This window comes from Diospyros lotus, chromosome 12 (assembly GCF_014633365.1).
Source record: "Diospyros lotus cultivar Yz01 chromosome 12, ASM1463336v1, whole genome shotgun sequence".
Lineage (NCBI taxonomy): Eukaryota > Viridiplantae > Streptophyta > Magnoliopsida > Ericales > Ebenaceae > Diospyros > Diospyros lotus.
Window position 1 is genome coordinate 2,286,110 of NC_068349.1, and position 24,752 is coordinate 2,310,861.

Below are 24,752 nucleotides of genomic sequence, written 5' to 3' on the forward strand. Positions count from 1 at the left end.
TTTGAATGTATACTATGATTTGGGAACTCATTTTTATATTTCAACTTAAGATCCCAAAATCTCAAGTACGACATTGTCGATCTATTTACCTAAATCATATCAAAACAGATCATAAATTTTAAAAAGAATGAGATGATCCGATCTAAAGGCTACATATATAATGAAAGGTTTCTCCAATTGTTTCACATTACCCAAAAAAATATTTTCCAATATTGAAAGGTATCATTTATTTTTGAAGGGTTCAAGAAAAGCAGAAACAGCTAAAGAGGGTAGAAATGTGGCAGCCATGGATATTCCCCACACAGAGCAATCACTGTCCATGCAAACATAAAGGGCCAACGGAGTCATGATTTAGCAGCTGCCAGCCCATTTCTTGCTCAATGTTGAGTCACTGTGTCTGTTTTATTATAGAGTCGTAAGAAAAATAATTAAAATTCACGAAACTTTCGAAACTTTCTGAGTTCAAAACTTTATTGAGTATGAAACAAGTGACTTATCCATCCGAAGCTAGTCACCATTTGTTGTTAATTGTCACTCTCACTGCCCTTAAATTTCCCACTGAAGAGGGTAATGGCCAGCCAATTACAAAGTATGCAAAAGGAATCATACTCATCGCCCTCTTTCTCTCTAGAAATGACAGTGGGCACGCGCACAAGTTACCTGTTGGGGGAAGGGAGAATCTCAGATCCGGCCCATGGCCTCATCATCGTCAATTAATTTCATCCACATAAGGGGGGAATGTGTTTTTGCTCGCCCTGGCTGTTAATCGGTCGCCATTTGTCCCTATCTGTGAGTAGAAAAAGATTCAGTGATATTTGATGAGCAACAAAATCAAATTACTCGGGAAAGCAGAGCTGCATTCAAGCTCAGCTAAATAGACATTTACAGGTCGAGAAGAGTAGTAATCTTTGTGAACAAGATTTTGCCTAATTCGTCACCAGACAGTGGAATATTTTTCTTCAGATTTTCATGGGGTGAAGCTGGTTGTGCCGGTGAGGTCTTTATTCCGGATTTGCCTCGGCAATCTCCACCGGCTCGCAAAACGATTTCCCAGGAAAATACCCATACCCAGGTCAGTTTTTTGGATTTTATTTAATGGGTTTTCTACAGATTTCAATTCTACGCTCCCTTTGTCTCCTTCTGTTCCTATAGATAACATAGAGAAAGAGAGAGAGAGTCCTGTATATCCATCTCGCTTGCCCTTCGTATTGCGTGTTGCATTTGATGACAAAAAATGGCGTTGTTTTCATGTGCAATGTGTCTGCAGATTCTCTACCGAACGACACCTATTTCTTTTGTTTTGGCGACTTGGCATCGCCAGATGGTGAAATGCCCTTCTCGCGATCTAATCTCTCTTGCCTGAACATTCATTCCACTCACCAACTCGCCGATTTCAGCCACCTTCTTCTCCTGAATATTGTTCTCTATTATGGGTATGAACCTTTTCTCCAGTGAAATCTCTGCTTTGTGGTCACCGACTGCCCAAAACCATCTTCCGGGTGCATTTCGAGGCTTACCCACGTTGGAACTAGCATCAATCTGCATTAATCAGACGTTGTTCCTCGTGTTTCTTTTCATCGTATCGGCGCGACGGATATCTCTTTGTCTTGGCCGAATTCGAATTTCTAAGGAGGATTCGAATACGAATTCGCTCCCAATTCGGCGCGGTGTTGAAGGCGAAATTCGCAGTATTGGTACTGGGTATAAATTCTCAGTGGTTTGTTGCTTCTATGTTTTGTTTCTGCAGTTACTTGTCTTAGTAATTGATTGTGTTGGTTTGATAAGAGATGCTTCACACGGGGAGGATACGAATTGGGTCCTTATAATTTTGCCTGCTTCCCAGAGTTTGGCTTGGTTTGTTCTAAGCCTTTCAGCCCTTCACTGTAAAGTCAAGGCCTCAGAGAAATACCCATTGTTGTTGAGGGTGTGGTGGATTGTGTCTTTTCTCATTTGTTTGTCTACTTTGTATGCTGATGGGAAACAATTTTTGACAGAAGGTTCAAAGCACTTGACATCTCATGTTTTGGTCAACTTGGCTGCCACTCCAGCCCTTGCTTTCCTGTGTTTCGTTGCGGTTAGTGGTGGCACTGGCATACAAGTATGTCAGAACGCTGATCTTCAAGAGCCATTGCTTGTCGAAGAAGAACCTGGGTGCCTTAAGGTTACCCCTTATAGTGAAGCAGGGTTATTTAGTTTAGTAACATTTTCCTGGTTGAACCCATTGCTTTCGGTTGGTGCAAAGAGACCGCTCGAACTAAAGGACATTCCACTTCTTGCACCAAAAGATCGTTCCAAGGCCAATTATAAGATTTTGAATGCAAATTGGGAGAAGTTGAAGGCAGAAAATCCTCAGCAGCCTTCTTTAGCTTGGGCTATTCTCAAGTCTTTCTGGAAGGAGGCAGCCTGCAATGCCATTTTTGCAGGCTTGAATACCCTCGTTTCTTATGTAGGTCCATGTATGATTAGCTACTTTGTAGAGTACTTGGGGGGACGTGAGACCATCCCACACGAAGGTTATGTTCTTGCTGGAATATTCTTCTCAGCAAAGTTGGTTGAAACCATTACAACTCGGCAATGGTATCTGGGGGTGGATATTTTAGGCATGCATGTGAGGTCGGCTCTAACAGCAATGGTGTATCGGAAGGGACTGCGGCTGTCAAGCTTGGCCAGACAAAGTCACACCAGTGGGGAGATAGTTAACTACATGGCAGTTGATGTTCAGAGAGTGGGGGACTACTCTTGGTATCTCCATGACATTTGGATGCTGCCTATGCAAATCATTCTTGCTCTTGCCATTCTGTATAAGAATGTTGGGGTTGCTTCTGTTGCAACCTTGATTGCAACCATTATCTCCATTGTTGTGACTATCCCATTGGCAAGAATTCAGGAAGATTATCAAGACAAATTAATGTCTGCCAAGGATGACAGGATGAGGAAAACTGCCGAGTGTCTCAGGAACATGAGGATTCTCAAGCTTCAAGCTTGGGAGGATAGATACCGGGTGAAGCTGGAGGAAATGCGGAATGTGGAATTTAAGTGGCTTCGTAAAGCTCTTTACTCACAGGCTTTCATTACATTCATTTTTTGGAGCTCTCCTATTTTTGTTGCAGCTGTCACCTTTGCTACTGCCATATTATTGGGTGATGAGCTTACAGCAGGTGGTGTTCTTTCTGCTCTGGCCACTTTCAGGATCCTTCAGGAACCTCTAAGGAATTTTCCTGATCTGGTGTCTATGATGGCTCAGACCAAAGTGTCTCTAGATCGGATTTCTGGATTCCTGCTGGAGGAAGAGTTGCAGGAGGATGCAACTATTGTTATGCCAAGAGGCTTCACGAATGTGGCAATAGAAATTAAGGATGGGGAGTTCTGCTGGGACCCTTCTTCTCCAAAGCCAACATTGTCAAGCATCCAGATGAAGGTAGAGAAGGGGATGCGTGTGGCTGTATGCGGTATTGTTGGTTCTGGGAAATCGAGCTTTCTTTCTTGCATCCTTGGTGAGATTCCAAAAATCTCTGGCGAAGTAAGTTGTAATTTTCAGCTGTAACTTTTCCATCCCTGGTACCCCATTTTCTGTAGCCTTTAGTCAAGCCCTTTTTGTGTTTTCTGGGACTATAATTCACCATATGATTTACGTTCTCTGCCTCTCTGTTTAGGTGAGAATATGTGGTTCTGCTGCTTATGTCTCCCAGTCAGCTTGGATACAATCTGGAAATATTGAAGAAAATATACTTTTTGGTAGCCCAATGGATAAGGCTAAGTACAAGAATGTAATCCATGCTTGCTCGCTGAAAAAGGATTTGGAGCTTTTCTCACATGGAGATCAGACCATCATTGGTGATAGAGGCATAAATCTGAGTGGAGGCCAGAAGCAACGAGTGCAGCTCGCGAGGGCACTTTATCAAGATGCTGACATTTATCTACTTGATGATCCCTTCAGTGCTGTGGATGCACAAACTGGATCAGAACTATTTAAGGTTTGTGTGATTTATATGTATCTCACATTCCAGTAGAATGAATGGCATTTGACTAAACATATGACATGGAACTGCAGGAGTACATATTGACAGCACTAGCCACTAAGACTGTGATTTTTGTAACCCATCAAGTTGAATTTCTGCCAGCTGCTGATATGATACTGGTATGGAATATCTCTTCACTTCACATTTGTATTGACATCTTAAGATTTAACCTCGCATATGCTCTCTGGAATGGTTCTGAATTCTGGATTAGCAGGATTACTTATTTTAAATTTTATTCTGGAGGATTTTTGTACTCTGTGTTTAAATTCACTGCCTTAAAGTTGCACATTTGAGCTGGTTTTACTTGTCCCTTAACTATTCAGATTTTGTCTTGTTTTTCAACCATGGCAATTGTCCTAGTCTCTCTCTCTTAATTGTGGAATGAGAGGCAGAAGGATGGCAAAAAGTTGTATCGCTGGTAGAGGTATTTGGCTGAACTTGAGAATTTTGAGCATGACAAAATGGAAAGGAACTAATAACACCGAAGGGACTTAAAATTCTGTACTGCTATTTTTTTGCAAGTCCAGCCCTCTATTCCAAGTTAGCCACTTAACTCCTAGGGGTTGTTCTCTTCGTGTTTTAGTTTTGAGTTTTGAATTCATTTTTCAGTTTTGTATCTTGAGTGTTTGTTTTGAAATTGCTGAAAACGTGTTCTTTTTGTCTGTAGCGTTTTTCATTTTTTGGAAATTTTGAGTGTGTTTGTGATGAAAACATGCAAAATGACTTTTTGTTATTTTGAGTTTTCTTTACAAAATTTTTTCTTGTTTTCGAAAATGCATTTTTGAAAATATGCAAGTAAACAGTTTTCATTGTTTTGGAAAATTGAAATCTGAAAATGGCCTGAAAACAACAAAGAGAATAGTACTTTTTGGTCTTCTAACTTAAGAGTGTTGGAGGTGAGAATAAGAGTCATATCATGAAATGGTTCTTCTGTTTATCAAATACAAAAAATAATGGGTTCTGCTTCTGTTCTATAGGTTCTTAGAGAAGGCCATATCATTCAGGCTGGGAAGTATGAAGAACTTTTGCAGGCAGGAACTGATTTTAAAACTTTGGTTTCAGCTCATCATGAAGCAATCGAATCTATGGATATCCCTAATCACTTATCTGAAGAGTCAGATGGGAGCAATCTTCATGATGACTCTCGGCTATTGAGTAAAGAATCCAATTCAACAGGAAATAACACAGACTGTTTGGGGAGGGAGGTACAAGAGGGTGCATCAACTTCAGACCAGAAAGTGATTAAAGAGAAAAAGAAAGGAAAGCGTTCAAAGAAAAAGCAGCTTGTACAGGAAGAGGAGAGGGAGAGGGGACGAGTTAGCATGAAAGTGTACCTGTCTTACATGGCTGCAGCATACAAAGGCTTATTAATTCCTTTAATTATTCTTGCACAAACATTATTTCAAGTGCTTCAAATAGCTAGTAATTGGTGGATGGCTTGGGCAAACCCACAAACTCCAGGGGACCGACCAAGAACAAGTAATATGGTCCTCCTGGTTGTGTACATGGCTCTTGCCTTTGGGAGCTCTTGGTTCATATTTGTCCGAGCTGTACTTGTAGCTACATTTGGTCTCGCAGCTGCACAGAAATTGTTTGTAAAAATGCTTACATCTGTGTTTCGAGCACCAATGTCCTTCTTTGACTCCACTCCTGCCGGAAGGATCTTGAATCGTGTAAGTTATATGTTCTAGCTCATTGATTGTGTCCATTTCAACAACGATAGAGACTTTGATAGACAAAATTCTGAAGTCATCTTTCTTGTCTCTCGACTTGTACATGCTGACTCAAAATTGTGATAACTTATGATTTATTTGCCAGGTGTCAGTTGATCAAAGTGTTGTTGATCTTGATATTCCTTTTAGGCTTGGTGGTTTTGCTTCGACAACAATCCAGCTTCTTGGTATTGTTGGTGTAATGACCAAGGTTACATGGCAAATCTTACTTCTTGTTGTACCAATGGCCATTGCTTGCTTGTGGATGCAGGTGATTAACAGTCTTCTCCCTTAATCTAATATCTAATTTTCAATTTCAAGATTCCTGTACACAACACTTTTTCCAACTCAGGAAGGGTCTACATAAACAACCACAAGAACAATTGATTTGCAATTCATTCAGTGTTCTAGCCAAACTGCATTGCTTGTGTAACTTTCTTGGTCTGTAACAATGTCCCCTCTTTCTGGGGGCATTTTCTCCTTTATCTTCTTAAACTGAACTACCGTGTGTATAGTTGTTGGTTCTTTACAAGTCTTGCCCTATTTTTGGTTCATCATGCTATAGAATAAATGTAATCTTTTGATCCGGAAGACTGAACTTCTAAAATCTGAAGTTTATGCTTTGGTAAAAAAGAATGCTGCATCTAATGTCTTTTAATACCCTTATGATCAGCTGATGAGTTAGATCTATCAATTTCTTTTCCAGAAATGCCTCTTTTACAGACAAATTGAATATTTATTTTCAGAAATATCTTTACAGAATCTTAATAAAAAAATGTTATAACATGCATTCACATAAGTTTCTAATTAAAATCTTCGCACTCTCTTTTCCGGTGTCTTTTTTGCTGTGGATAAGGTTTAAATGAAAAAACCTTGGAATAATTAATTTACAAAAAAAATGATTTATTTGTATGGAAAAAATTATTTGAACATAAATATGGAAAGTAATTATTAAAATTTGAAATGGTTTTTGTATTTTTTTGAACTATTAAGAAGCATCTTTGCATTGCAATTTCTTTTCAATTGATTGTTAGAAAGGAGCACGCCTGAGTTTGTATTGAGATATAATTTTCCTACTTGCTTATTTTGACTTCATTGGTAAATTATGAGTTCACAAGTTAAATTTAACTGCTAAAAAGTTGTATACTGAATATATACTTTATTAATTCTTAATACCTGCATGCAGAAATACTACATGGCTTCTTCAAGGGAACTGGTACGCATTGTTAGCATCCAGAAATCCCCAATAATCAATCTTTTTGGTGAGTCCATTGCTGGCGCAGCCACAATTCGAGGATTTGGGCAAGAAAAGAGGTTCATGAAGCGCAACCTTCATCTTCTTGATTGCTTTGCTCGCCCTTTCTTCTGCAGTCTTGCAGCAATTGAGTGGCTCTGCCTACGCATGGAGTTACTCTCAACCTTTGTATTTGCTTTCTGCATGGTTTTACTTGTGAGCTTTCCTCATGGGAGTATAGATCCAAGTAAGGATACAAATTTTTTTAACAGCAGCATGACTACTTGTTTCGCGTTAAGGAATTTTGGACAACCTTTCTGTTGCATGGTTTATATGACATTAAATACAGAATGTCTTGTATCAATCATCAGAGGAAGTAGTATTACAATTCACCATATTAACAATATTGATATTGGGCATTAAAAACATAAAGAACAGGGAAAGCTTGACTATTCAGTTAGTATCTAGTGCCATTACAGTGTGGTTCTTTTTTCTCTGTGGATTATGGGAGGCTTTGCGTCAATAACCTATGTGGGAATTATGATATGTTATGGACATCAGTTGAATTGGTTTGTGATAAAACAGAATCATGTTCTTTGAGATAAATTTGAGAATTTTGAGACAACCAGATGGGTGTACCATTGCAAATATAAGCTCCAGAACTCATAGGGCCATGCTTATTTGCTACAGTTGTTGGTAAATCCTGACATTAAATAACTAAATAAATATACTTGTTTGATGCTTCTGATGAAAAGTGGTTTTTTTCATACAGGCATGGCAGGTCTGGCTGTGACTTATGGCCTTAATATGAATGCACGGTTATCACGGTGGATACTTAGCTTTTGCAAGCTTGAAAACAAAATTATTTCCATAGAAAGGATTCATCAGTACTGCCAAATCCCCAGTGAAGCTCTGCCAATAATTGAGAATTCTCATCCACCACTGTCGTGGCCAGAGAGCGGAACAATTGAACTGATTGATCTAAAGGTACGTGGTTCACTTCAACTTTATGCTTTTGTCTTCACTGCGTCAGTATTGGTTTAACATTCCTAATCTTCTCTAGCTCTCAATCGTTCTATTAGATTCAAACACAAACAAGTGTCTGTACAACTAGGATATTCGCTTTAAGCTATGCAGACAATTGCTAGGTCGCTACTCTTTTTTAGTGGGGTTGTTGTCTTGACCCTTCTTTCTCCATACCTTCCTTGTTCAACTTCTAAAAAGCATTGGAAGCAAATCTTCTGGCAAGTTTTCTACTGCTGTTACGTCAAGCATGGAGGAATTCAGTTCCACTCAACATTTGGTTTTGTATCTAATGTAGAAAGCTTGTTTTCTCCTACAGTTACTGTGGCCTAGGAATGCGGAGGCTAGTGCCAACTGCCAACTAATGGAACCATATTTACATTTCAATAGAGTGGTGGTTGAGAGAGCACCGATTGATTTCCAATTCATGGCTTTTTGGGCCATTGTATAGATTGAGGCATTTACAACTGTCTTCTCAAATTGATTTCTGCATTTTATTTTCTTTTCGAGGTTGCCATAGGGTTTCATCTCAGACTAAGTGCTTGTGTTTGAACACCCCTTGCTGGAATTTTATTGTTTATAAACTTACCTTCCTTTAGTATAGGTTTTGAATTTCTCCAGTAATCAATTTTATAATGGAACCATAATAATTTCTTCATTTCTTGTATTGAAAAAAAGAAGCTAAGAAAGGAAATAACATCATGCTCTTAATTTCCTTTCGGCTACAGATTATTATGATGACTATCTGCCCGAAAGTGAACTAATCTGATGAGCATCACGTCTCTTTCAGGTTCGTTACAAGGAGAGCCTTCCTGTAGTGCTTCATGGGATCTCCTGCACCTTTCCTGGTGGAAAGAGGATTGGAATTGTTGGGCGTACTGGAAGTGGTAAATCGACTTTAATCCAGGCATTATTCAGATTGATTGAGCCAGCAGGGGGAAGAATTATCATAGACAATATTGATATCTCAACAATTGGCCTCCATGACCTGCGCAGTCGTCTGAGTATCATACCCCAAGATCCAACCTTGTTTGAAGGGACAATTAGGGGAAATCTTGATCCCCTTAAGGAGTTTTCGGACCAAGAAATTTGGCAGGTTAGAAGTTAAACTTAGCTTCTTTTTTTCTCCGCTTGGGCATTCACATGCATGGTCACATACACATGGCGTCTCTCTAATTAAAGTTTCATTTGGCACAGGCACTTGCTAAGTCCCAGCTTGGGGGGATGGTTCAGCAGAAAGAGCTAAAGCTTGATGCACCAGGTAATGTGGCTATATTTAAACACTAAATTTGAACTTTGTTAGTGTTTACTTTGGGAGCTTCTTCTCAACACCGTATGCAACTGAGCAATATATCATGCCCCTCTGAAATTCACAGTTCTGGAGAATGGAGATAACTGGAGCGTTGGGCAGCGCCAACTTGTTTCTCTGGGTCGGGCTTTGCTTAAGCAGGCAAGGATCCTGGTTCTTGATGAAGCGACAGCTTCAGTTGATTCAGCCACGGATAACCTTATTCAAAAGATCATACGAGATGAGTTTAGGGACTGCACTGTTTGTACCATTGCTCATCGCATCCCAACTGTCATCGATAGCGATCTAGTTCTGGTTCTCAGTGATGGTGAGTGATCATATTCTTTTCCAAACCATCAGGATGCTCTCAAAATCTACGATTGTTCTCTTATTTTGCATATAGATGCTTTGTACTGTTTCTGCACACGATAGATAATAGAGGACCACTGTAAACTCTAAACTCTATTGGATTCGCTTTGACAGGTCGAGTTGCAGAGTTTGACACTCCAGCCCGGCTATTAGAGGACAAGTCTTCCATGTTCCTTAAGTTGGTATCAGAGTACTCGTCTAGATCAAGTAGCATGGCGGATTTCTGAACTAGACAATAACAAAATGCCAGGAAAACCCGAGTGACAGAACAAGAATACAGCAGCGTGGCACATCGATCACTGGACCCGCCAAGACGTCGCTTCAGTCCGCAAATCGAGTCTGGGGCATCGGGGAATGTGGCATGCAGCATGCTGTCAGATCAGGAAACTTTTCCGAGCCGAAATTTTAGCTCACAGTTCTTCCCCCTTTCAAGAGAAGAATGGCAGCATCCATGGCATACCCTGTTGCTAAAACACAGCTCCGGTGGCTGGTTGATGGATAGAATAAAAGCTCGAGTTAGTCGAGTGGATAGGGCGGCATTCAATCCGTATCTTGGCAATGTATAATAAAAGTAGATTTTTTGCTTCCCTTAATGCAGTAGGTTTTGGAATTTTGTTAACTTCCTCGTACTTGTAGAGTGTTTGCTTAGACAGTTATAAGGTTTCACGAATAGATATGTTCTAACGTCTTACGGACCGTTAGTTGTGTCGTATGATCTAAATTAAACTTTGTTGCTTATGTAAAATTAAATAAAATAATTTTTGGATGCAATTGTAAAATTATTCATAAATTAGTAGTTAAATGTCTTATTTTTTCTTTTTTTGTAACTTAGAAAATTCAAGAGGTCCCCAATCTTAAGTAGTCATTTATTAGAATCGTCTTATTTTTTCTAAAATTCACAATTCGCTTTGACTTAGTTTAAGGATACGAATATTTTAGCCTTGAGTCAAAATTCAAGACTTAGCATTTGGGATCGATACAAGAGATTTCACAAACTCATGAAAGTATAATTTAATCTATGATCTTGTAGTTTCTCAATCTCTAAAACTTGTGTAGTGACTTATATGTGTTACCCTAAGAGTGTTTGATTGCATATATTTTTTATAAAAAATATATAATTATTACACATTTTCTATGAAAAATAATCAAACACTCTTAATTTTTTCATGAAAAAATATGTATGGTATAACCATTTAAAGTTTATTTTCATGGAATTTATTTTTCAAGAGGGTGGGGTGGTTTTTGTTTTTTAGACAATATTACCTAGAATTAAATTATAGGTAATATAATCAAACACACTTTAAGATTAAATTAATTATTAATATAATTAATTTTTGAAAGGTAATTTGACACAATAAAAATATTATTTAAATACTTATTTATGATATCTAGACATTAATATATTATAATATTTATTATATAAATATTAAAATTAAATATTCAAATAACATTTTCATTTTGCCACACGACACGATGCATGGGTCGGTTGTACATTATCCTGCGCAAAGCAAAGGCAGTATAAACCCGAAGTCCTATTGCTGCTCCCATCCGGCGCAAGTTAGAACGCTCCCCATCTACGCATTTGTTCCCAATTTGCACTGTCTTCGTACCCGGCGAGAACGATGCAAGCCGTATCGAGGCGATTAGGGCACCGATCTTTGCAGTCCTCAACTGCAATTTGCTCTCTCAAATCCATCTACCCGCTCTCGGATCATCGTAATCCATCATTTCTTCTACATTTAATTGGCTATATAAAACTTATATATGCACTGCCGTTTTCTTTTCGTTTGTAGGGTTTTCAACTTTTTGATGGAATGCTTGGGTTTTTGAATGCGATTTATGATTAGGGTTGTAAACGACTCGTCTTGGTTGCAGAGTATGGAGCTGATCATCCCCGGTATGCATTTACACTTGCCACCAAAGGTGCGGGGCATATAGTTCGCAAGGGCACTGGTGGGAGATCTTCTGTCAGGTGGCTTACTTTTCAACCCTAGATTTTTAGCTCTAGTCATCTTTATGTTTGTTAGATTAGGTCGATAGCTGTTTTGTTTTGAGTTCTTTTTTTCATTTATGTTGTGTTTGGCGTGGGAAGGATTGGGTCATTAAATTTTAACCCACCTTGAGTTCGGCTTCAGAAGTTGAGTTGGTAATTTTGCCTCTAGCTATGGAATATTGCTTTTAAGCGTGTTTTATCCTAACTAGTCATTTTTTGCCTCTGCTGATTAGAAATTAAATTGTTCAGTCGGAATGAGTAAGTATGCTGTAAGTATTGAAGCTCCCATTATACAGAAAAATACTATCGATTAGATTCTTGTATAATTTGGTAATTTTGTGTGGCAGTGGCATTGTATCTACAGTTTTTGGGGCGACTGGGTTTCTTGGGCGCTATGTTGTGCAACGGCTTGGTAAGTTGGACTTGCTTTTTCTATCAATTGCTAACTAGCAACTGCCCTGAAAAATAGAATACCTGATAATATTTAATGTGCCTTACAGCCTTAGTGCTCTATGTAATAAGTTCTTATCCACACTATATTCAGTAGTCCCTGACTTGTTCCAATGCCTGGACTCCTTAGTGAAGTGAGTCTCTTATTATGATTTTTGACCCAGTTAATCCTAGAGGCCCACTAATGAAGATACTAGTAGATTAGGACTAAAATGGACTTTACTTGAAATAAGAATTGTCACCACATATTTGCATTTGTCATGCATTAGGGAATGATTATTTTATTCTGTCAAATTCTATGCTGGAGGGTGGTTCATATGCCAACTGATGAGAGTCATGCAGGGAGGATTTTTTTTTTTTGGGTGGGGGAGGATGCAGAGAAATTCAGAAAGAAGAGCATTTGTGGTTATTCACTGTCTTAGCTCAGTACATTATCATTTGATCTCTCAACTCTATTGTCCTATGATTGGGCCTCTGAGTTATTATTTGTATGGGCAATTCTGATATCATCTGTAGGGAACCTGGCTATAGCTTGATCACATGTATACCTGTTCCATTTTGTTACACAAAAACTTTACTAAATTATCAAAAATAGATTTTTTTTTAACAACTATTGTTGTAAATGTTTGTTGCTAATCCAAATTGATGCTTACGTTGGCAGCTAAAATGGGGTCTCAAGTATTGGTGCCTTTTCGAGGTTCTGAGGATTCACCTCGTCATCTCAAATTGATGGGTGATTTGGGACAGGTAACAGGGAACATGACTTCTTCAAGGTCCCCCAACCTTTCCCCCTTATAGGCACACAAAAGGGGTCATGGATGTTCCCTTTGATGGAAAGCATCCTGTTAACTTCTTGCTTCATTAAAGTGTTGCCATACTTACTTTGGCAGATAGTTCCGATGAAATACAACCCAAGAGATGAAAATTCTATAAAAGCCGTAATGGCAAAGGCTAATGTTGTTATTAATCTTATTGGTATGTATTCCCAAATTGTCAATTTTACCCATTAATTCTGTTCTGTTGAGTGCGTGGCACAACTTTTACTTATTAACTACCTTGTTGGTAGGAAGGGAATATGAAACCCGGAATTATAGCTTTGAGGAAGCAAACCATCATATGGCAGAACATCTTGCAGTGGTAAGCTTCTTGATTTTTCTGAGAGTATTTTCGTACTATTATAATATCAGGAGGAGGAGAATGAGGTAATTGCTCTAGGATCCTATATTGGACTCATTTTGAAGCAATTGTTTATTACTGCGGCTGCAACCGACCATGCCAATATTTCCAAATGATGTTGTATTTGATGAAGTAAATAAGCTGATATTTTCCTAGCAAAAAAAAAAACGGTTGATATTTGGCAGTAAGGAAAAATTCTGAGATTTGCATGGAAAACAGATAGGTGTCTCATTTTTACTCTAGATTCATTTTAATTTCAAGTCATTTCTAAGTAATACCACCATCATATTTTAGATATATTTGTGCGCTCACAATGTGTCGATTAAAAAAAGACAGATGGAGTGTTTGAAATTTGTTTAAAATATTTAAAATTTTTTGCAAGCCATTTTTATATGATATGATTTAGAAAATGAGTAGAATAAGGAAAATATTATTTATTATAAAATAATTTCATAAAAATGTAAACATATATCATATCTCTTTCACTTTAGTTAAAAAAAAAAAGGCTTAAAATATATCAATCTTTGTGTTAGTTATGTTTTCAAATTGTTGTGCTCTTTTGGTAAAAAATTTTGCTTGTTTATACTGCTTTCCTTACTTAAATATACTTGCAAACCCTTCTCTCTTTGACAGACCCATCCCTCTCCCCAAAACACCCACCCACAAAAGAGTAGGACGGGGGATGGGTGGATAAGTCAAGTGTGGTTCTTGTCATGCTTATGGCACAGGAGTTCCCAACTTTCATGTATCAAATCTTGTTCATTTGTTATTGCTGGTGTTTGTAAATAAAATTTGAGTTTTTCAGTTCTTACATGTGATTTTATAGAAAACTTTGTGGTGTAAACACATTCTAGTTGATTGTCAGGCTGGACATGTGGAAGAAATATCTCATACCTTGCTGTCATTGTGTTTGACATGAATGCTTAACAAATTTTGAATGCAGCATATAGTTAAATCTAACAGCTTAGTCGATTTTGCTGCTGACTTAAAATTCTTGCTTCTTCTTCTTCTTGTTTTGCTTGGGGGAGGGATGTTCTCACTTTTAAGCTTGAGCCCCATATGATTTTGTTGAAACCATGTCTGTCAAAAGATTAATTATCTTTCCATATATCAAGTTTCCGCATAGACTATCGACAGCCTGAACTAAGGATAGGCTATGGGCTTTTATTTGGTCTAAGACTCCAATTTAATTATCAATATGTCATTGATTTTTTTTTTTTTTTGAGCTCAAGTAGTCAGACTTTGGGAGAGAGTCAACTGTGAATAAGCAGGAAATATTGTGAAAACGAATGACTATAGCCTAGAAACACACATTTGGTAGTATGAAAAGCAAATTTGTGCTTGTTATAAGGTCTAAGAAAAGGAAAACAAGCACAACCAAATGGTTGGAGAAGCAAATAGTTAGGAGATTTTCCAAACAACAACTGGAATGGACTGGAAAATTTAATAGGTGATGCTAGCAACAAATTGATAATATGAACTGCAGTTTGAAATGCTTCTACCCAATACTTAAGAGGCATATGAGAATGAGCTAATAGAGTTAACCCCATTTCAGCTATATGACGATGTTTTCTCTCAACCACACCATTTTGTTGATGTGTGTAGGGACATGAAAATCGAGCTTGAATCCCAAAGCTTCTCAGATAAGATAAAAAGGCCTTAAACTCTCCCCCATTGTCAGTTTCTAAAGCTTTGAATTTGTGTTGGTATTGCAGTTCAACAAATTTATGAAAGGCTATAAAAGTGGGTAGAGCATCTGATTTGAGTTTCAAAGGATATAGCCAAGTATATCGGGTATATGCATCCACAAATATTATGTAATATCTATAACCCTCAATGGAAAGAACAGGTGAGGGTCCCCATAAATCGGAATAGACTAGTTCTAAAGGTTTAGTTGCTTTAATCTCAGAATGATTAAGTGGCAGTTGACTTAATTTCCCAAGCTTGCAGGAATCACAAAAAAGAATAGAAGAAAAAGGAACTTGAAGTTTATTCGATATAAGCTGTAGTACATGAGTTGATGGATGCCCTAAACGAGCATGCCATTGTTTACAAACATCAGAACTAGTGTGAACTACATTGAGACAATGATTCGACAACTCATGACAAAATGAGTGCTTATTACATGTATTGTTGTACTGTTTATTACATGTAGAAAAAGAAGTAGATTGAACGAAAGTAATAGGCTCAATAGAATGAACAGAGGGATTGATTGCAGCCGGAACAAAAGCTGAATTCAGTTGGTAGAGTCCATTCCTAAGATGTCTTTGAAGTAGCACATGTTTGGAATCCTTGTCCTTGACAACACATGAATGTGAATCAAATTCAGTAACAACATTATTATCTCGAGTTAATTGAGAAACACTAATCAAATTTTTCTTCATGTGAGGAACATGAAGAACATGAGGTAAAGAAACAAAAGATTTAGGAGAAGAGACGGAAGAAATTTGTGTAGTACTAATAGCTGAGATAGGTAAAGACTTACCATTACCAATTGTGACTTTGTCACTGCCATGATAAGGTGAATGATTGGACAGATTGTGAACATTGGAGGTAATGTGATTTGTGGCACCAGAGTCCACAAATCATGCAGGATCAGATTGATCATAAGGTAAGAATGAAGGTTCAGATGGCTGAGGGGTGGTGCCATGAGTAGTGCCATGATATGAACCGAAATCAGTCATGTAGCCTTCGCTAGAGTCCCGAACAGAAGCTAGGTATGAATCACGAAAATTGATCTAACCACCTGAATTTCCTCTTCCAAAATTAGAACCAGAACTCCGATAAAAATTCTTATCAAATCTGTGGTAGCATTTATCCACAAAATGCCCTGGTTTGCCACAAAACTGACAATAAATTCTTTTGCCATTTGATCTACCTCTCCCTCTACCTCTTCTAGTACTAAATTGACCTCCTCGATTATTATAACCTCCTCTAGTATTTGTAACAGATCCATTTCCATTTTGTGCTGAATAAGAAGCAACATTAACGGACATTGAAGATGACACAAGTGAATCAAAAGCAGTTGTCAAATGTGGCATATTCTGTGTCACTAACCGCTGTTCATGCATTAAAAGAAGATATTGCACCTTTTCTAAATCTATTTCATCCATCTGGTATGTTGTAAGGCTAACAACAGTCTCATAGTCATGATCTAAGCCATTTAAAATAGCTAATAATAGCTCCTTATCAGGAAGAGGTCCTCCTATGGTTGCAAGAGCATGACCGATTGTTTTGATCTTTAAAATATAGTCATTAACAAATAGAGATTCCTTTTTGACGGAACGTAATTGTTGCTTTAATTGAAAAGATTTTGCAACAGTTTGTCTAGAATAAAGCTTCTCTAAGGTAGACCATACCTCAGTAGATGATTCACAATGAATCACCTGCGCCAGGATATCTCTATCAATAGTCGAGAAAAGCCAGCTAAGAAAAAGTTGGTCTGACCGCAACCAATCCATATAGTCATCATTCAATTTAGTAGCTTCAACATTGCCACTATCTGGATCCATAATAAACTTTGGAGGAGGTGTCGAATTGTTTAGAAATTGAATCAGATCAAACGCTCGAATAGTAGCTAGAACTTGAGCTTTCCAAAAGATGTAGTTCCCGTTGTCGAGCTTGATCGGTACATAGTTCAAGGCTTTTGCAACTGCACCAAAGCCAGTATGCGAAGCCGAAGAAAGAGAGAAGGACGAATGAGGAGGAATCGAAGAAGAGGTACAATGATTCGAATCGGACGCCATGACTTACATCGAAGGCTCTGATACCATGTGAAAACTTAAGAAACCCTAGGAGAGGTGATCGACTAGAAGAGAGAAATGATAAGCGAACAAGAAGAGAGGAAATTATACTAACTTCGTAATTCAGATTTGGAAGCAATGAATACAAACAAACAGATAGCTTTGCTGTTTATATAGAAGAAAGCTAAAGCTTTACATCAACATACTAATAAGCGCCTAAAGCAACTTAATTTAAAACACAACGCAAAGCTACTTAAACTACTATATACTACAATACAAGTGCTTTAACAAATATAACTCTCATTAAGCAGGAAATATCCTTTGTTTACAAAAACTTATCTGGGACTTGCATTGTCAGAAAAAAATTTAAATTATAAATCATTTCTTTAAAGTTGTTCCCATGCAATTGAGAGTTCAAAATGTGATTTATTTCAGATTGCCAAGGAACATGGTGGTATTATGAGATTTATACAAGTTTCTTGCTTGGGGGCATCTGCATCTTCTCCATCCAGGATGCTAAGAGCTAAAGCTGCTGCAGAGGAAGCTATCATGAGAGTATTACCAGAGGTGAGGTTATGCCTCCAGCTAAAATATACTTATGTTATGTTGTATTGAGTTGATGTTAATTTCTGCAATGAGTTCATGTTAGTTTAGATACCTGCAAAGAGTTGATGTTAATTTCAGTAGTTTTGCTTGAATTATGCAAATTAAGTCTTTTGTACTTCAGATGTTGTCATTTTGGGTGCCTTTTTGGTGTTTCCATGTTGGCTTGCTGATTTGCTTCTATCTTTAGGCCACAATAATGAGACCTGCAGTAATGATTGGTACAGAAGATAGGATACTAAACCGGTGGGCACAGTTTGCAAAAAACTATGGCTTCCTTCCACTCATTGGGGATGGAGCTACAAAGTATGTCATGGAATCTGTTAACTAGAATTGGTTGAAAATATGAATATCATATTTCTGATGGGATTGTCTATTGCAGAATTCAACCCGTGTATGTTGTTGATGTTGCATCTGCAATTGTTGCTGCCTTAAAAGATGATGGCACTAGCATGGGGAAATTGTACGAACTTGGTGGACCAGAAATCTTCACTGTGCATCAACTGGTGATTTCTCTGCCTTTTCCTTTTCTTTTCTTTTGCCCATCAAAGTTGTTGCTTTCATGTGGAATGGATTCTTATTGGTTTCAAGGGTGCAGGCAGAGCTTATGTATGACACGATTCGTGAATGGCCTCACTATGTTAAAGTTCCTTTCCCCATTGCTAAGGTATGGAATGATCATATACCGACCGTTTCATTTTTGTGAAGCCTTGTATGAATTTTGGTTCTCTGGTCGTAGTGTTTTAAATTTCCATGGAGCAGTCTTCAATTAACTTTAGTTTTAACATTAGTTCTGTGTGGTCTCATCTCTATGGAGGCTGTCATTTGGGTGTTTCTGTCCTTACCAGAACACCATCTGCAGGTGAATAAGTTTAACTGCTGAATCATTTCTTATTTTCATTTTGATTATTGCAGGCAATTGCAACTCCTCGTGAGATGTTTCTCAATAAAGTACCCTTTCCACTGCCAACCCCGGCTATATTCAATCTAGATCTGATCAATGCCCTTACTCAAGATACAGTTGTATCACCAGACGGTCAGGATATAAATTTGAAGTTTTGAACTTGTTCCTTAATTTTCACTAAAATTTCTATATTCATTTCGCACTTCTGATTTTGTTGGTTTTTACAGCCTTAACTTTTGAAGATCTTGATATTATGCCACATAAGCTGAAGGGATATCCTGTCGAGTTCCTTATCCAATACCGAAAGGGTGGGCCACAATATGGCTCTACTGTCAGTGAAAAAGTAACACCAGAACCATGGCCATAAGTTTCTTGATTTTGTGTTTCTTCATAAATTGACACCCACTTGGAAGCCTTTAAGTAGGTACGTTACCATTTCTTTATCATGTAAACATTTCCCAGAGTAAACCTTCTATTTTCACCTGTTCTCGAGAGTATATTTCTTGACTTTGTTAAGTGGATTCTTAGCTTTTACATTCACAAATGGGCTAGCCTTTGACCCATAGGTTTCCAGAGAATGTGGATTTCCGTTGAGGCCAAAGCAGCAAGAATAAAGACTGGACAATCCTCCCTCATTCGTTGCATCTTGTAATTTTGAGAATTATGCTCTCTTCCCCTAGTGTTACGCTAGGAAGATGGCTGGTGATTTGTTTTGGCTGGCTGTTTGAACCTTGATTAAATACAAGTGAAGGACAATTTGTTCTTGTTTGTGTTTATGTTTATGTTTTCGCCAACTCTCCATGCATTTTTGCGTTTGAAATGTAGTTCCTATCTTTTCTCTGTTTTCCCCCCTTTTATTTTAAATCCGGGTTTTTGGTGATTTTGTGGGGTGCTGGAAATCCATTTGCATGGTTTTAGTAGGTTTAGTTTAGGCTGCTGAACTTATTAGCCAATGCTTGCCTGTGACTTAGAAGAGTGTTGGCTAAGTCACCCAAGGGAATCTTTACTTTGCTTGTAGTTGGGGGAAGCTAAGTACCCACAAACACACTGTATAAGTAAAGATAAAGACTCAAGGTCTAAACTGTCAGATGGCATCATGAAAAACTCACGGCAGTGCAAGCGAGATGAAGAAACTGCAGCCACTGAGCTGCTGAAATCCATCTACCATCTAATGTCCACACGCAGTAGCAATGGATCTCTCAAAGGAGTCAGGCTGGAAGGCAGCAATGAAGGAGCAACGATGATTGTGCGGGGCGTCGGCCATCCCTGCCAGTCAGGCTGCTCTTGCAACATAAACATTTACATAAACAACAACATTCAAGGGGTAAGCAACTCTGTCTTAGTTGGCAGTAAGGTTAAGATGGCCGATCCGGGAGTCTGCTTCTCCATGGGCGATGTCAAGCATGGCAAGACGAACAGGCAGCGAAGCAGTCTCAGCCTCGGGGCTTTTTTTCTTCTGCTTCTGCTTGCGCTGGTTGCCATTTTCTTGATCTACTGTTCGTTTTAGCATTCTTTTTGTTCATCTTGTGCAATGACAGTAGGCTGATGTTGAGTTGGGGTGTTTACTGTTGTGGATGTTCATTGTCTCCTGGCTGATAGCTACAAATAAAATGGTCGGGTGGTGTGGGAGAAGGCCAGTGGTTAGCCACAAGAGTTTCGATGGTTTGGTGCGCCTGCATGGCCTGGCCTGGCCTGGCCTATCTCTCATGTGGGCTTGTCGGGCAGGAGCCTGTCTTGTTCCAATCCATACGGAAACTCAGCCCCTTTCAAGCCTTAATGAATTGGACCTTGCTTGTTAGCAAATGGTGAAACATGCTCGGCTCCTTTCATGGTGGGTAGTGTTTATTTGAATTTGGGATGTCAGCTCTATTGATATATTGTATAAATATATAATATTTTTTAAATATTGAATATCTAAGTAATATTTTTTATGCATCATAGTTAGTTTTTTGACGTTTTGAAAATAAAAATGTTTTGGAAACATCAAAATGTCAAATGAAAATTTTAAAATGTCAATTGGGTAAAAGAAGATTCCAATTGATTATTGTATTCTCTCATCAAACATATGACCCACCCTCCTAGAAATTGTAGCACAAGTCGTCGTTTAGCTAACCCAAAGTCGTCCTTGGAAAAGGTAAAGAGTCGTGCAATTGGAATATTTAATTAATTATATAAACTTAGTGCAAAGCATATGGTAATTATTTACAATTTTGCCCCCAATTAAATAATTAAAAGTATTATTTATATTTTTTTTATGTCATTTTTAGTAATATTCCTTCTACGGGATTCTCGGCCACGAGGTGAGACTGAGAGGCGGCTCATCTTCCATTCGCACGACGGCTCGCCCAATCCCATCCCGCTACGTAAGTCCCCGTCGTCCGTTGAACCGTCAAAAGAAACAAATCGAAGAGGAGCTCTTCACCGCGTGCTCCCACGTGGCACGAATGCCGCCGACAACAAACCTAGTACTCCGCTTCCCCGCCCGTTACATTGTAACTTAGTTGAGTTTGGTAGCGTTCTTTTTAAATTTATTTTTTAGTATTTAATTTTGATATTTATAGAATTAATAATATTTTTATAAATTATTAAAAAATTATACACAATTTCTATACAGAGCAAAAATTGTTTAGAATTTTTTAAGTATTTATAATTTTAAAAAAATTTAATAATTTACAAAATATTGTTAATTCCTTAAAAAGGTGTTAATTTACCTTATTATAATTGTGCTTTTTATTTTTAAATGATTCTGTTAATTAGTGACAAGTGCGTCCTCTTTTAAAACTTGAATCAATTAATAAAAATATTTGAAAATTGACAATAAAATATAATAAATATACTTTATTTAAAAATAATGTACCTTAACTATTACAAATAAAAATTGAAATCTCTCGAGATATTTGAGAGCTTGAGTTATTACAAGATGGTATGATCGAGTCTATCATATGTCAAGTTTATTAAAATTATTTATTTATATTTACTTATAATTGGATAATTCTTGAGTAAATCACACTAAAGATTATTAAATTTTGGTGTATTTTTTATTTTGGTCACTAAACTTTAATTCTTTGTAATGTGATCAAAGTTTAAAAAAAATTATAATATGGTCACTTATAAGATTTTCTAGCTGCTTTATAGTCGAAGTGGGTGACTTGGCGCTGATGTGACAAATAATAAAAATTGTTGTGCAATGACAACTAGTCAGAACATATCATATGTCAAACCTATCAAACCCATCAGCGCCATGTGGCACGTTATGATTGATTGTTGTTACATAATAATTTTTATTGTTTGTCACATCAACGTCATGTGAGCGCCACGTCACCTATTCTGGCCATAGAGTAGTTGTAAAATCTTATATGTGATCATATTACAAAATTTTTTAAACTTTTGTGATCACATTGAAAAAAAATTAAAATTTAGTGATCAAAATAAAAACACACTTAAATTTAATAATTTTTGGTGTGATTTACTCTATAACTCTTAGAATATTTTATATTAATTTTTTAATTAATTGATTTCTAAGGTCCCGCCAGTCCGTTACATTATATATATGTATATATTCGCTTCCCTTTTCTTCTTCCTCACGATCCCCTCTCTCTGCAACTCTATCTCCATACAACAGTACGTGTCAGGAAGTTGTAGTTTGATCATGCAATCTCGCTTCGCGTTTCGGTTAGCGCCATCTGTTGCAGTCTTCGCTCCCCGATATTTGCAACGGCTCGAACCAAAACTTCGTTGATTTCTCGTGATTCGCGCCGCTTCTTTCCCAATTCAATCGATATTTATTACTACAGCCTGCTGTCTTAGGTTGTTGCGTTGGTGAGTATCTCCGAAGTGTCCGTTTCTTCCCTGCTTGTAAGTCTGTCTGTGCAGGGCTCGGCACGTTCCGTCTGATCATCGCTCTGTTCGAGGTTTACTGTTGAGTTCTGGAACCTGAAGAGTCGAAGGTTCAGTTATAGGGTTTCCGAGGCTGCAATCTTGTCGATGTTGATGTTAAGGTGCTTGCGTGAGCTTTGAAATCTGATGAGGCGCCGGTCGCCGACGAGCTCGCTAATTGAGCACATGGAGAAGGGGGCGGCTAAGAGTCAACATTCCCGCTTCTGGCTGTTGGCCTTCTCCGCTGCTTTCTTCTGGTTGTTGATCTTGTACTTCCATTTCGTCGTCCTTCGGAGCAATTCGGTTCCTGATCCGACGCGATTGCATCCTATTTCTGTCATTTCTACGCTGACGAATCCTCGATCGTCTCCTGTTGGTCGGCCCTTCATCGACCGATCATCTCCTAAGCCTATTCCTATCGGTCCTGCCGTTTCTAAAGATTCCCGATCATCCCCTGTTAGCCATCCCACTGATAAGCAACGTGAATCGGAGAGGTTTCCATTTATGAAGGCATTAAGAACAGTGGATAACAAGAGCGATCCATGTGGCGGGAAGTATATCTATGTGCATGATCTGCCCCCCAGGTTTAATAGAGATATGCTTAAGGAATGCAAGAGCCTCAGTCTTTGGACAAACATGTGTGAGTTCACCACCAATGCGGGCCTTGGCCCCCCGCTTGACAATGTTGAAGGAGTGTTTTCAGATACTGGATGGTATGCAACGAATCAGTTCACTGTTGACGTGATCTTTAATAACCGAATGAAGCGTTATGAATGCTTGACAAACGATTCTTCTATTGCAGCTGCTATTTTCGTCCCCTTTTATGCGGGGTTTGATATCGCCCGGTATCTTTGGGGGTTTAACATATCAATGAGGGATGCTGCTTCTCTTGCTCTGGTTGATTGGCTGGAGAAGAGGCCAGAATGGAATGTTATGGGTGGAAAGGATCATTTTCTTGTTGCAGGGAGGATAACTTGGGATTTTAGGAGACTGAGTGAGGAAGATTCTGACTGGGGCAACAAGCTTCTCTTCTTACCGGCTGCAAAGAATATGTCCATGTTGGTGGTGGAGTCAAGCCCCTGGAATGCAAATGATTTCGGCATTCCATACCCCACATACTTCCATCCTGCAAAAGATGCCGATGTGTTCGTATGGCAGGACAGGATGAGGAAACTGGAGCGGAAGTGGCTCTTCTCTTTTGCCGGTGCACCGCGTCCCGGAAACCCCAAATCAATCCGGGGTCAGATCATTGGTCAGTGCAAGAATTCCAAGGTCTGCAAGTTGTTGGAGTGCGATTTTGGGGAGAGCAAGTGTCATTCTCCAAGCAATATAATGAAGATGTTTCAGAGCTCCCTTTTCTGCTTGCAGCCTCAAGGGGATTCATACACAAGGCGATCTGCTTTTGATTCAATGTTGGCAGGGTGTATTCCTGTTTTCTTTCATCCTGGTTCAGCCTACACGCAATATACTTGGCATCTTCCAAAGGACTATGCCAAGTATTCCGTGTTTATTTCAGAGGATGATATTCGAAAGAGGAATATCAGCATCGAGCAAAGGCTCAGTCAAATTCCTCCTGAGCAGGTGAAGACAATGAGGGAGGAGGTCATAAAACTCATCCCGGGGCTGATATATGCAGATCCTCGCTCCAAATTGGAGACTTTGAAAGATGCCTTTGATGTAGCCGTGCAGGCCGTCATTGACAAAGTTACGAAGTTAAGGAAAGACATGGTTGACGGCCGTACAGATGATGGGTTTATTGAGGAGCTCAGTTGGAAATATGCCTTACTACAGGAAGGGCAAAACCTTAGTACTCATGAGTGGGATCCTTTTTTCTCAAAGCCAAAAGATGGCAATGAAAATTCCAATATTTCATCATCAGAAGCAGCAAAAAGTTCTTGGAATAGAGACTAAATGTCCAGCACCTAGTAATAATGGAGAGGACCCCAGTAGAGAGTCTGAGGCAGATTACAGGTATGAACTTTTATCAGGGCCTGGTCAGGGAATCATTTGGGAGTTGTCTAGTTTGTCCGCCCATAATCTTTGTTAATCCTGAGGCTGCAAACATATTTGTTTTCGGCCTCGGTATAAATAGGTTTTGATCTCTATCTTGATTTTTTTTCTGTTTTTTGGGTAGTGATTCTTTCTTCGTACTTGATAGATACACACTGCAAAAAGCCTTAGGTACATGTTTTAGTCTATTGTGTGATCTTTTGCTAAAAGAAGCATAATGAAAGATTAATAAGTTTTTATTATCCACATTCTAAGCCTCTTTGTTCTCTCCTCTAGTGTAAGATGGGTGGTTGTATTTCAAATAAATGCAAGGCAGCTGATGCTGATGGCAGTTAGCAATCCTGACTTGTAG

The 24,752-nt window shown here is 38.5% G+C and overlaps 3 protein-coding genes across 5 annotated transcripts; all 3 read left to right on the forward strand.

Moving 5' to 3' along the window:
* Nucleotides 1-444: 444 nt before the first annotated feature.
* Nucleotides 445-10,317, forward strand: LOC127786671 (ABC transporter C family member 5). Its single transcript, XM_052314221.1, has 12 exons — nt 445-1,072; nt 1,268-3,520; nt 3,654-3,974; nt 4,052-4,138; nt 4,997-5,692; nt 5,838-6,002; nt 6,918-7,212; nt 7,738-7,952; nt 8,779-9,084; nt 9,186-9,249; nt 9,365-9,604; nt 9,760-10,317. Exons 2-12 carry the CDS (start codon nt 1,430-1,432, stop codon nt 9,870-9,872), a joined length of 4,593 nt encoding a protein of 1,530 aa, XP_052170181.1. The 5' UTR covers nt 445-1,072; nt 1,268-1,429; the 3' UTR covers nt 9,873-10,317.
* An 862-nt stretch (nt 10,318-11,179) lies between these two features.
* On the forward strand, nt 11,180-19,278 carry LOC127814267 (NADH dehydrogenase [ubiquinone] 1 alpha subcomplex subunit 9, mitochondrial). Of its 3 annotated transcripts, none has more exons than XR_008026324.1 (13): nt 11,180-11,361; nt 11,521-11,617; nt 11,986-12,050; nt 12,750-12,835; nt 12,979-13,063; nt 13,155-13,225; nt 17,443-17,574; nt 17,801-17,916; nt 17,993-18,116; nt 18,209-18,277; nt 18,526-18,646; nt 18,742-18,938; nt 19,067-19,278. XR_008026324.1 is itself a non-coding variant. In XM_052355677.1 (12 exons), exons 1-12 carry the CDS (start codon nt 11,268-11,270, stop codon nt 18,879-18,881), a joined length of 1,200 nt encoding a protein of 399 aa, XP_052211637.1. In that variant the 5' UTR covers nt 11,180-11,267; the 3' UTR covers nt 18,882-19,278. The 3 variants fall into 3 exon arrangements, 1 of the variants encoding a protein (XP_052211637.1); XR_008026323.1 differs by having other exon boundaries at nt 19,081-19,278; XM_052355677.1 differs by having other exon boundaries at nt 18,742-19,278.
* A 2,804-nt stretch (nt 19,279-22,082) lies between these two features.
* LOC127814269 (xyloglucan galactosyltransferase MUR3) lies at nt 22,083-24,646 on the forward strand. The gene has a single exon (XM_052355679.1). It carries the CDS (start codon nt 22,538-22,540, stop codon nt 24,299-24,301), a length of 1,764 nt encoding a protein of 587 aa, XP_052211639.1. The 5' UTR covers nt 22,083-22,537; the 3' UTR covers nt 24,302-24,646.
* The last annotated feature ends 106 nt before the right edge of the window (nt 24,647-24,752 follow it).